At 34.5% G+C, this 13,729-nt stretch overlaps 1 protein-coding gene across 1 annotated transcript; it reads right to left on the reverse strand.

The window, feature by feature from the left end:
• Positions 1 to 281: 281 nt before the first annotated feature.
• On the reverse strand, positions 282 to 11,937 carry LOC131851773 (dynein regulatory complex protein 9-like). The gene is made up of 8 exons (XM_059202322.1): positions 11,774 to 11,937; positions 11,244 to 11,314; positions 10,560 to 10,728; positions 9,210 to 9,356; positions 2,422 to 2,527; positions 1,832 to 2,026; positions 1,088 to 1,219; positions 282 to 674 (listed from the first exon to the last, which is right to left on the reverse strand). Exons 1-8 carry the CDS (start codon positions 11,860 to 11,862, stop codon positions 468 to 470), a joined length of 1,116 nt encoding a protein of 371 aa, XP_059058305.1. The 5' UTR covers positions 11,863 to 11,937; the 3' UTR covers positions 282 to 467.
• Positions 11,938 to 13,729: the final 1,792 nt, after the last annotated feature.

A 13,729-nucleotide genomic window follows, 5' to 3' on the forward strand; every position in this document is an offset into this window, starting at 1 on the left:
TAGTCTTTGATTTTTATAGTCTTCATTGTTATTTAGTCTTAGTTACATATGTCATTTTGCATTTTAATGGGATGAATTTAAATTGGTTAGGTATAATTTTATAATAAATATTTAGTGTTTTTTTGCTCTGTAGGGGTGAGAAAGTAAATAATGATAAAGTTACAAAATATTGAAAACAACACCCACTGCGTTGAAATGAATAAACTAAAATAAGAAAAATAAGTATGTTTTATTATTGTTTATATTTATTAGGTATATTAATTAGACCTTTGTTAAATCATATCAAATTAAATCGAAAAAAAACCTAAACTTTAAAAATAAATTACTATGATACAAACACAAAATTAAATAAAAATAATAAATAATCTATGAAATCATAAATAAGTTCTATATAGGTATTACAAATATCTCAATCTTGTCTTCTTGGAAAATGCACTTTGTGCCAAGCAATATAAAAAAAACTCAAATTATTTATTTTTCTTTTTTCCAGCGGGAGCGCCCTTTTTCTTGGGTAAAGGCTTATAAGGTCCAAGTTGATTACGCACAAGCAGACCACGCCACCACGCCTGCACGATTACAGCGGCGTTGTTCATCTTCTCCCGATACAAACGAGCTTTTTCACGTTCATCTTTGAAATTTATCCAATTCTTCATTAATTCATCATGGTCTTGTATCTGTGACGCGAAGAAATATTTTCATTAAATAACGTATTAGGTACATGTTATTTAATTAAGCAGTTTACTTCTATAAATTATAATTTATTTTTAGAGGCTATAAATATTAATAGTATGTTTACATATAATTCGTCCAATTATCATATAATTCGGCATATACACAATCTCAGTAGTAATCGAACTAATATAAATACAGATTACATACTTTATTTATAATTAGCTAGGAACACGAAGATTAGAGATAGATATAGAGATTTAATAAACAATATTTTCTCGTTTATTAAAATAGCGTTAATTTTAGAAGTTAATTCGTCACGAGCATCGCCATCTGAATATAACACACAAACCACAAATAAGGTAAAGGCTAGAAACTTGATTCTATGTGCGAATCGATAACTGTACAACACTAGTACCGTTTTTTCCAAATTAATTCTCTTTTCATAAGCATTGGTATGGTTGTTCTTCGTAATTTGAATTCTGAGGTCGATTGCCTCCATGTCTTGGTCGTATTTATTCATCCAAGCCTCAACTTTCTGCAACGTTTCCTAATAATAAATATAAACTATTATATTATCAGTGGTTTAAAAAAAAATTTTTTAAGCATGATATTTTTTTAGCTGCTGTCTGCGATTTTCCATATGAGTCGTCGATTAGTATCAATAAGTTTAGAAAACTGATAAGAAAGATTTTAAACAATACATTTCTAAACTTAGTAGTTTGGCTGTACGTTGTTAGTCAGGGCAAACGATTTTTTGTAAGTAGGTACTATATAATATCTACATTTATAGATTTTCCTTTTAAATTATTAAATAGAAAAAGTAACAGGCCACAACAGTTGCTAAGTTAATAATGGGAATTGGGCCACTCCCAATTATTAACAATATAGTATATTGCTTTTTAGTTCACCCCCCACGCAGTCCCCCTGGAAACCATCGCCCTAATGAATTCACCACGATGGGCTAACTGACCTGACTTCATTCTCATCCTATCATCCTGCATTGGTGTCCCGCCAGGGTATACAGTTAGCGCTGGCGGACGCAAAATTTCATTATCATCCATTAAAAAACCCGTGGTAGATATCTCTGATGCTTTACTATTCCTGAGCAACGAGGTTGTCTTTATACCTTGGAATTTAATAAATAAAATACTCCACGTACATTAACAGAAATAGTCATAAGGAGTTCCACTTCTGTATGAACTCTTTGTTCATGGTCGCTCTTCTGTTTGTAGTACTCTATGGCTTCTGTGGGTGCTATCTCTTTGTCATGGATAACCTGGTGGTGCTGTTCAGTTCGCGCGTTCTGCCAATTTTGGACATACCGACTTCGGATCTCTGCATTTAAGGCTGCATCCTGGCATATAAGATATACTTTGTAAGAATTCTAAAATAGAAGACCTTAAACCCGAATCCTACAGTCCCCTCCCCCGCACGCCTGTGATGGAGGATTTCAAACAGTCTTTAAAATATTCGTCTAAAGTTAACTGTTAGTATTTAGGTATTTTGACGTCCACGGTGGTTTACCATATCGCCCCGATGGCCAGTTTTAATTTTTCTCACGATACAAACATTTGTATTCATGAGTACGATTATTTATATCGGTCTGGGTGTTTTCTACTTATATATTGACAAAAATCTGTATCTAAGTAGTTCTATCAGTTGTATAGTATCCATAATACGAGCTCAGACTAGTTTGGGACTAAATGGCGCTGTGTGAATTGTCCAGATATATAATTATTATTTACGTACTTCCACCTGTGTCTTCAGATGTTCAATAGCCACATCAGTGTCGTACATGACCGATTTGACGTGATTGCGCTGCTGCCTATACTGTCTGTTTAAATCGCGACGTAGACTGTGAACATACAGAATAAATATAAAACTCGTTAACTGATTTTTTAGGGTTACGGAGACTTGTGAGGTTATTATGTACCAAAAGCAGTTGCTAACAATACTCATCTTACTAATATTATAAACGCGAAAGTTTGTGAGTATGAATGGATATTTGTTACTCTTTTAACAAAAACTACTGAACGGATTTTGATGAAACTTTACAGTAATATAGTTTATACATTAGAATAACACATAAGCATAATGTAAAAAGATATATAAATTGGGCCAATATAATGATAAATGTCAAGTAAGCGTGATGCAGACAAACTGCGCGGGTCAGCTGGTTTGTTTTTGTACATTACATTACATTACATTATATTACATTACATTTGTATGTAATTTTATATAAAACTAGAGGGTGCGTGTGTGCGCGGGCCTCACGCGGCCCGCGAGGCGTTGTCGTAGATTTTTTTTGTGAAGACGGTTTTCTTTTCGAATAGACTTGGTTGGCAAGTAGAGTTGTCTGTTTTGATACGAAATCATTCATGTGACTTCAAATTGTAACAGTGTGGCAAAACTTTATGTTGTAATGTTCACAATACAAAACCTAACCTAACCTACCTTTCTGTATACTATATTAGTCTAGGGTCAAGTTTTTAATGTAGAGATTAACCTACCTTTTTGTTTACTATATTATTCTGAGGGCATAATTTCTACTGTAAGAGTCGCAATAGAAATCCTAACCAAACGTAACTTTCAGTATACCATTTCGACCTGTGGCTTTAATTTTTATTGCAATAGGCACAATACAAAACCTCACATTACCTACCTTTCTGTATACTATATTAATTTGGGTTCACAGTTTCTAATGTAGAGATCATAATACAAAACCTAACCTAACCTACCTTTTTGTTTACTATATTATTCTGAGGCCATAATTTCTACTGTAAGAGTCGCAATACAAAACCTAACCTAACCTACCTTTCTATATACCATATCGACTTTTTATTTTTTTTTATTTTGGTTTAGCTACCCGGGTGACAAAACCATTTCGTCCATACATTGTCAACTTCTTCTAATGTTTACTATGAAAACCGTTGTAACAACTTACATCGGTTTTCATAGTAAAGTTTTCCAAATAATTTTGATAAAAGCCTTAGTTATTATTTATCGTAGGTAAAGGACCTATGATAAATAATAACCACTCAACACTCTTTTAATTAAAATATCATAAATATTAAAATCGGGGAAAGTTTTTAGCGCTGGCAATACTGAGATTCATTGCCATCCCATAAAAGAGGACTCGCTGCATGGTAACCATGTACCAAAATAAAATATCTTCCAAATTTTGTTCAAAGTCAACCTCGGCGGCCATCTTAGATTTTTCCATTTTGTTACTTCTGACATATATATTACATGACGACAGATATATTTCGTCCATATATTGTACAGAGACACGGTCCTTTTAGTCGGTCCTTAGTAAATATTACTTTCTACTATTATGCTTGGTGTTGCCACCTAATTTTACAAAGTAATCGCATGAAACTATTAAGATAAGATTTATTATAGATCCCCGTCACTTTTATGTTTAAATGTCGAAAAATAATTTCCCACATTTAAGGTTTGCAAAATTACCCAAAAATCGGGGAAAATTTGTAGCCTACATATATAATACTTCACGTCTTTGCTCCATAGAAGTAACTTGCTGTAAGGAATAAAATAGTACCCCAAAAATGAGTTTTAAAACGTCACTAAACTTATTTTGTGAAGACGGTTTTCTTTTCGAATAGACTTGGTTGGCAAGTAGAGTTGTCTGTTTTGATACGATTAGATGACTTCCTATTGTAACAGTGAATTTTTGTTTCACGTGTACTATCCTGTGACGAAACTTTGTATTGTAATGGTCACAATACAAAACCTAACCTAACCTACCTTTCTGTATATTATATTAATCTGGGGTCAAAGTTTTTAATGTAGAGATCATAATACGAAACCTAACCTAACCTACCTTTTTGTTTACTATATTATTCTGAGGCCATAATTTCTACTGTAAGAGTCGCAATACCATACCTAACTTAACCTACCTTTCTGTATACCATTTCGACCTGTGGCTTTAATTTATTTTTATTTTATTGCAATGGTCACAATACAAAACCTCACATTACCTACCTTTCTGTATTAGTATACAGAAATGTATGCTTGGTGTTGCCACCTAATTTTACAAAGTAATCGCATGAAACTATTAAGATGAGATTTATTATAGATCCCCGTCACTCTTATGTTGGTGTATGGGTGTTGCCAGAAGATTTTGACAAAAACCACCTAGGACCCTTTGGGGGATGATTTTGACCAACGCTCATAACTGTTTTGTTCAACTTAAGGAAAAAAAAATTCCCACGTATTTTAATTTTTCTCCGAAACTACCCCAAAATCGGGGAATTTTTTTAGACCAGGTTATATTCCCCATCGAGAGTTCCCACTGCTCCATAAAAGTCCACTCGCTGCAAGGATTAATGGTACCCCAAAATTGAATTTTAAAAAGTCCCTAAAATTGTCAACATATATTAAGTACCCTAACTCGGCCGCCATCTTAGATTTTTACTTTTTAATAATACTTTTGACGTATTCACCCTAGTGACAGAAACATTTCGTTCATACATTGTATAGAGCCTCAGTGACTCCTTCTAGTACTATTCTCTAAGAAAACTGATGTAAGGTGTTGCCAGATAATTCTGACAAAAAACACCTAAAATCAATAGGGGGATTGTTTTTGACAGATTTTCATCATTCTTTTGTTTGAAATGTCCAAAAAATATTTTTCCACTTTTTAGGACCTATCTCAAAAATTACCCTAAAATCAGGGAAAATTTTTATACCAGGTAATACTTTGTGTTGAGACACATCATCTCTCCATAGAAGTCGACTGGCTGTGGGGTTGGCAAGTGTCCTAAAACTACATTTAAAAATATCCCAAATTTTCTCCGAAAAGCAAAACTCCCCTATCTCTGCCGCCATTTTGGATTTTTACTTCTTAATACTTTTGACGTATTCACCCTAGTAACAGAAACATTTCGTCCATACACTATGTAGAGCCTCGGTGACTTCTTCTTGTACTATTCCCTAAGAAAACTGATCTGAGGTGTTGCCAAATAATTGTGACAAAAACCACGAAAAACCCATAAGGGGATGATTTTTGACAGATATCCATCATTATTTTGTTTGAAATATCGAAAATCGTATCGTATCGTCCATATATTGTACAGAGACACGGTCCTTCTAGTGGGTCCTTAGTAATATTACTTTTTACGAAAATCGATGCATGGTGTTGCCACCTAATTTTACAAAAAATCGCATAAAACTATTAAGATGATATTTATTATAGATCTCCGTTGCTCTTATATATAGCTTGTCGAAAAAAAAATCCCACATTTTGGGTTTGCAAAATTACCCAAAAATCGGGGAACATTTGTAACCTAGGTAATATTTCGAACCGAAATCTACCACGGCTCAATAAAGGTCGACTCGCTGCAGGGAAACCAGGTAAATTTATCATCAGAGATAAAATACTCAAACTCGGCCGCCACCTTGGATTTTTCCTTTTTTAAATACTTTTAACTTATCCACTTTGGTGACAGAAACATTTTATCCATACATTGTACAGATGTAAGGTGACTCCTTCTAGTAGTTCCTTAGTACTGTTTACTATGAAAATTAGTTAATACTTCGCACCGAGAGTTTCTATTCCTCAATAGAAGTCAGTTCGCTGCAGGGTTGATAGGTGCCACAAAACTGAATTTACTAAAAAGACCTTAAAATTGTCATAATAAATAAAGTATCCTAATTCGGCCGCCATCTTGGATTTTTCCTTTTTAAATACTTTTAACACATACATTTTGGTGACAGAAACACTTCATATATATACATTGTACAGAGCCCAGGTTACACCTCTAGTTCCTTAGTACGGTTTACTATGAAAATCGATGTATGGTGCTGCCAGATGATTTTGACAAAAATCACCTAGGACCCTTTGGGGGATGATTTTGGACCAACGCTCATTACTGTTTTGTTCAACTTAATGAAAAAAAATTTTCCCACGTTTTTTTACCATTCTCCGAAATTACACCAAAATCGGGGAAAATTTTTAGACCAGGTAAAATTTTCCACCGAGAGTTTCCATTGCTCTATAGAAGTCAACTCGCTGCAGGGATAAATGGTACCCCAAAATTGAATTTTAAAAAGTCCCTAAAAATGTCAACATAAATTAAGTACCCCAACTCGGCCGCCATCTTAGATTTTTACTTTTTAATACTTTTGACATATTCACCCTAGTGACAGAAACATTTCGTTCATACATTGTACAGAGCCTCGGTGACTCCTTCTAGTACTATTCTCTAAGAAAATTGATGTAAGGTGTTGCCAGATAATTCTGACAAAAACCACCTAAAATCAATAGGGGGATTGTTTTTGACAGATTTTCATCATTCTTTTGTTTGAAATATCCAAAAATTATTGTCCCACTTTTTAGGACTTATCTCAAAAATTACCCTAAAATTGGGGAAAATTTTTATACCAGGTAATACTTTGTGTTGAGACACATCATCTCTCCATAGAAGTCGACTGGCTGTGGGGTTGGCAAGTGTCCTAAAACTACATTTAAAAATATCCCAAATTTTCTCCGAAAAGCAAAACTCCCTTATCTCTGCCGCCATTTTGGATTTTTACTTCTTAATACTTTTGACGTATTCACCCTAGTAACAGAAACATTTCGTCCATACATTATGTAGAGCCTCGGTGACTTCTTCCTGTACTATTCCCTAAGAAAACTGATCTGAGGTGTTGCCAGATAATTTTGACAAAAACCACCAAAAATCCTTAAGGGGATGACTTTTGACAGATTTTCATCATTCTCTTGTTTGAAAAGTCGAAAAAAAAATTTCCCACTTTTTAGGACCTATCTCAAAAATTACCCTAAAATCGGGGAAAATTTTTATACCAGGTAATACTTTGTGTGGAGACACATCATCTCTCCATAGAAGTCGACTCGCTGCGGGGTTGCCAAGTGTCCTGAAACTACATTTAAAAATATCCCAAATTTTCTCCGAAAAGCAAAACTCCCCTATCTCTGCCGCCATCTTGGATTTCTAAAATTTCATAATTTTCCCTAGGGGCCGGGTCCTTCGGCTATCCGACGCCGCACAGTGCGTTGAGCTAGCACACTCGTAGGTACCCTATCAATTTCAGTTTTTAAAGCTAGACCTCAATTTCAAAATTTGTCCCATGATGTATGGGTGTTGCCAGCAAATTCTGACAAAATCCACCTAAACCCCTTCAGGGGACGATTTTTGGTAGACCAACAAGACTTTTTCATTTAAAATGTCGAAAAAAATTTTTCCCACTTTATGGGACTTTTCTCCAAATTTAACCCAAAATCGGGGAAAATTTTTAGCCCTGGCAAATCTTCTTACTGGGACTTACCCATGTCAGTAGGTGGCGTTTAGCTACGGGGTTGCCATGTGCAGCAAAAACGCGATTGAAAATATCCCAAAATTTTTCCAAAAACTAAATCTCCCATAGCTTGGCCGCCATCTTGGATTTCTGAAATTTCATAATTTTCCCTAGTGGCCGAGTCTTTCAGCCTCCCAATGCCCTACAATAGGGATCGGTAGCATCCCCGCAAGTACCCTAGGAATTTCAGTTTTTGGAGAGACACCCCAATTTCTATTTTGGTCATACCATGTATGGGTGTTGCCAGCAAATTCCAACAAAACCCACCTAAAACCCTTTAGGGGATGTTTCTCGATAGGCCTTGATGCTTCTTTTGTCAAAAATGTCGAAAAAATTTTTTCCCACTTTTTGGACCATTTCTCCCAAATTACCCCAAATTCGGGAATTATTTTTAGCGCTGGCAATACTTTATACCGAGACCCATCATCGCCCCATAGAAGCCGACTCGCTGCGGGGTTGCCCTGTACCTAAAAAATGACTTTGAAAATAATCCGGATTTTTAGGACCAATTTCACACGCCCCCAACTCGGCGGCCATCTTGGATTTTCGAAATTTCATAATTTTCCCTAGAAGTCGAGTCCTTCGAGTTTCCTATGCTCCACAACCGGTGTCGCCAGTACCCCCGCAACTACCCTGGGAATTTCGGTTTTTGAAACCCTAGAAAATTTTCAACCAGTTTTTGGCAATTTTTTCGCGGCCATCTTGGATTTTAATTTTTTGTTTTTACGCCACATTCTGGGTCCCGCCGAGACGTGCCAAATCACTCTTTGAACGGAATCGATCCGAGCGAAACTGTAAAAGTTAGCCGCCATCTTTGTCCGCCATCTTGGATTTTCCCAAATTTCGGAATTTTCTCGTGGTCACCCTAGCCAAAGGAACATTTCCCCCATACATCGTCACGACCCCCCGGCACTCCTTCTGGGAGAACAACTATGTCAATCAGTGAGTGAGTCACCGTAATGCAGCTTTATATATTATAGATATGGCCAATGCCAGTCCTCGTGATTTCGTGAAAAGGAACAAACTGACAAATGGACACTTTATATTAGTATGGATTTACAACAGTTCGTTAAAGTTTAGTTGATCTATCCAGCTCGAAGGACCAATATTTGATTAACACAATCTAATGATTCTGGCAATAATTTAATGTTTATATAGATATAAAGCCGGATTGAAAATTACAAGTATCCAATCCTTACGCTCTATTCTTAGCTTCGTCTTGAATAAGGAGTGATTTCTGCTCTATACGGTTCACAATATATGCGACGTATTCTGCTAGTGCAGAGTAGTTATTGTTCAGAGACAGGCCCAAGTATGTATCCGTCAATACGGTCCCGAAGTAATTCCTGCAAAAAGTACCAAAATTATTGGACGTAGTATAATATCTTGTGTTACAAAAAAATGTTGTATAGGTACGTGAAGTAAATCTAAATACATATATATAACTCAAAGGTGACTGACATAGTGATCTATCAAAGCACAGCCCAAACTACTGGATGGATCGGGCTGAAATTTGGCACGCAGGTAGATGTTATGACGTAGGCATCCGCTAAGGAAGGATTTTGATTAATTCTACCCCTAAGGGGATAAAATAGGGGATGAAAGTTTGTATGAAACTTTGTCAATTTTAAACCGATCGGGCTGAGACTTTGCATGCATAAAGCTACTATGACGTAGGCATCCTCTAAGAAAGGATTTTGATAAATTCCACCCCTAAGGGAATAAATTAAAGCGAGCGAGGCCGCGGGCAAAAGCTAGTTAAATATAGCTGAAATATAATCAGCAAATTCATTGGGTAAGTGTTTTTGAATGCATGATCATGATAATCCATTAATTTGCGCTATCAGAATACGCTGGTGGGGCGCCTGTGGATTAAGATGGAACAAGTATGAAGTCAGTTGCCTCATTGTGGCAAATTCACAAGGAAATAACGATTATTTCTGAACCCTATGGATGTCGACCGGATTTTGATTTTAATGGGGCCTCATTGCTAGCAAAATCAGGTTGTCTGGGTCAGCCCATTAGTAATAATTCATCTTGAAAAATTGATTACCAATTCCAGACGGATACAGATTATGTTGGGCCTACATCAACATAACATAAATTTCTTTTAAAGGTTGTGTGCATAGCGGTATGTATGTTGATTGTCGCGTTCCTAATCCTTGTTAATGTGTATTTACTTTTATTTAAAAGAGCAACACTGAAGTTCTTCTTGTGATGACTCTGCGTTCCGAATGAGTGGTAAAATAAAGAAAATATCACGATTTAAAAGTGCTTATATTAAGTTTATTTGAATAAAGACTATTTCCATTTCTTTAGTAGAAAGTCAGTCCGCATTATGACTCCGCGTTACTAATAAGCCATGTAGTAGATTATCAATCAAAGTTACTAATATAGTACAATTATTACACTCGAATATTCACTATTGTAATACAGAAAAAAATAAAATAGCGGCGCCTTATCACATCATAAATAACTCCACAGTGGTGATGTGATGTCGCGTTATAATGTCGGTATATCAAGCCAAAGTTCATAATAAAGAAAAGAACCTATCAGCCTCCAATTTGTTCAGCTTATATTCGATACAATCCAGCTTCTTGGGATTGACGTTCTCAAGTTCATCAGTGACAGCCGGCTGCTCCACGTTGTACTTGAGGGCGCGAAGACGTTTCAGGTCTACCATTGTTTTGCTTAGCCGCATTTCGTTGTTGGACTCCTCTGAGGTAGTTAAACAATATTTTAATATAATTATTTTGGTACATATTCATATATATGTTTACCAGTATTGTGCAAAGGGGATTGTAAGTACCTAGTGGAAACTAATGACTCCATTGCTGGCAATGTACATATGTACATTATTACGTAACGTACCTATATTAGCGCAGGCAAGTTCACCGTTTCATATTAATAAAAAATATTATTAGCATTATATAAAAAATATTGGTATATGTAGCAGTACCTACAATTTTTTATAATTTAATAATTTTTTAAATTATATTTTATTATCAGATAAGATCTTGATTTTATTACGGAAAATTAGCAGACCGTTCGACATACTTACTATCGAAAAATATTTTTATTACAAGAAAATAAAGGATTGTCGATAAAACTGCCTTTTGTAAAATTATTGTGATAATTATTATCTATGTCTGATGCAATAAATAAAAAAAGGTTTAGATAAAATCTCTGTTATGAATATTTACGTAGGTATAACAAGGATATCTTCAACTAACTTAGTATCCGATGTTGAGTAATGGTATCTTCCAACACTGATGCAAACAAGCACGCATGGAAATACGGCAAACTGGAATTATAATGTGACAAAATATAGTAGGTATACTAGCTAACCCGACAGACATAATCTTGTTTTAACGAATATTGAATTTGGATTGGTATATTTTATTTATTTAAAATTAAAAAATCCGCGGAACTTCATAGGAACCACCTCCTGTCATTAACAAAAAAGAATTAGCGAAATCTGTCCAGCCGCTCAAGGGCCGCCGTGACAAAGTGAAATAATATATAGAGATTTTTTCTTTGCATTATGATTGGGCCAATGATATTACAAATTGTTTGCATTAGTCATTTAGGAATATATTATATATAGCGCTTTAACAGATACTAGTCACGTCATGTAAACGTTTCAACTTTAATGATCTGGAATCCTAAAATGGTTAAGGAAGATTAAATTATAATATTTCAACCCAATTAAAACCCGATATTTATGTAAAGATAAACAATATACATTGCCCACGATACAAACCCATAAGGGTCCACTGCAGGTTGCGCATCGTCATCCAACGGAACGGAATAATTTCGCATATCATCCAAATTCTGATTAGAGACATTCATGGCAAAAAAATATTTATAAAAAAATCAGGAGGGTGCCGCAAGCCCCTTGTAAAAACATTCGTAAAATGATGACTGTCAGAATGACAACGGCATATATAGTAAGTAGGTACTTAGCTGAAAAATATTTGAAAAGCTTATAAATTAAAAACATTGCCACTCAAAGTAACATAATTTTGGGATAAAGATATTCAGATAAAAAGGAATCACCATTGAAATATTTCATTATTTATATTTTAGAAAAATAACTGTATAATATAGGTATATACTATTTTTTTCCCATACTCGAATACTACTACTCGCAATATTATGCGGAAAAGCTCCATAGAGGTTGCATTCTTTATTTTTTACTATAGAAATAAAATAATATACTAAAACTAAAACGTGCTAAAAACAATTCTATTAATAATGACACATTCTTTTAGGTAATTGAAATCACAAATACGCTGACGGCCCATCTGATGGTAAATGGTAACCGTCGCTTACGTACATGTATACATGGACATCACGTCATTATCTGACATATATATATATATTCTAGAGGACTAATATGTCATAGTTGTTAGTGTAATTTTACTGACGACTAAAATAATAAATAAAGATGCCTAACACAGCGCCATACTGATATATATACCTGCTATGTATTTATATAAATACATAGCAAATATCCAGACCGATACAAACAATCATATGGATGAATACAAATGTTTGTACCCTGCGAGAAATCGAACTTGCGACCATCGGAAGTAAAGCGGTGTGCTAGACTGCTAGACCACCGAAGCCGTCTAATGATATGAAATCAAATTTATGTGACTGTAGTTTCATTGACTTGCTTTTCGTCCATTCATTCATTCATTTCATTTCAGTAGCTTTTCAACCCCAGAACCAAGTTGATTCTTAATAAATAGGCTTCATAATACAACTTTCTTAACTACCATAGTAGTTTCCGACCGGGAGGAAATAATTAACGATAAAGCCTCTGGCTCGGGGACTATAACTACCACCACCAAAACACTGCCAATTCACTATTACCACAGATAACACAATATTACATACTATTACTAATTTCTCAAAGTATATAATAAAACCAAAATTTATAAATGATATTATTTAATATCTGCATTGGTCATAGTATTTTTATAGTTGACTTCTCACGAAACACGGTTATTTAATGTAACAAACATATGATACACATGTTGTGAAGTATAGTATATCTAATTACTTTTTATATTATTATGAATACAATTGTAGGTGAAGATGCACATCTCTAAGTATCCGTAATTATAGGTAGGCCGCTGCCAGACAAATTGAATATTCTAATACGTACGTACGTATATGTAGATTACATTATATTTCCCTTTTTTTATTCTTTTAGGTGAAAGGAAAGAATATACATCATCATACGTCATACAGCCATGTCCGTAATATTTTTACCTAGATAGGACACTGATCATTTTACATTTGTCTTATATTTCAATGCACATATAAGTTTCAATAAAAAACAAAACTACTGTGTGTTGAACATCTAATGGTTCTAAACAAAATCTATTCATATTTTATAGTTGCAGTTACACGATACCAACTGCTGTTAAAAGTTAATATAGATATATTGCTAAACTTTTAATTTTACTCTATTTAAAATAAGAAACGATGCCGATAATAAATCGTATTTGAATATTCTATTATATGTCTGGAGCGGGCTTTAAATTGGAAAAGATATTAGTCTGAGTACAGGAAGTTTAAAAACATGAGATATTTCAGCAATAGTTTGGGATCAGTTATTTTTAAGAATTACTCAGAGTTAACTTGGTAATTACTTTATGAACTGAGATCCACTAGTAGTATTATAATTAAATATTTATAATTACAA

The sequence above is a fragment of the Achroia grisella genome, unplaced genomic scaffold (assembly GCF_030625045.1).
Source record: "Achroia grisella isolate CSIRO2021 unplaced genomic scaffold, CSIRO_AGI_Agris_v1 utg807, whole genome shotgun sequence".
Taxonomy (NCBI): domain Eukaryota; kingdom Metazoa; phylum Arthropoda; class Insecta; order Lepidoptera; family Pyralidae; genus Achroia; species Achroia grisella.

Bases quoted from the DNA above. Each gene is read 5' to 3' on its own strand.
- LOC131851773 (XM_059202322.1), bottom strand. From the start codon at position 11,862: ATGAATGTCTCTAATCAGAATTTGGATGATATGCGAAATTATTCCGTT. The intron at 11,315-11,773 runs GTTTGTATCGTG...TTATAATTCCAG, and splicing joins CCTGCAGTGGACCCTTATGG to TTTGCCGTATTTCCATGCGT. The intron at 675-1,087 runs GTACTAGTGTTG...TTCGCGTCACAG, and splicing joins GAATTAATTTGGAAAAAACG to ATACAAGACCATGATGAATT.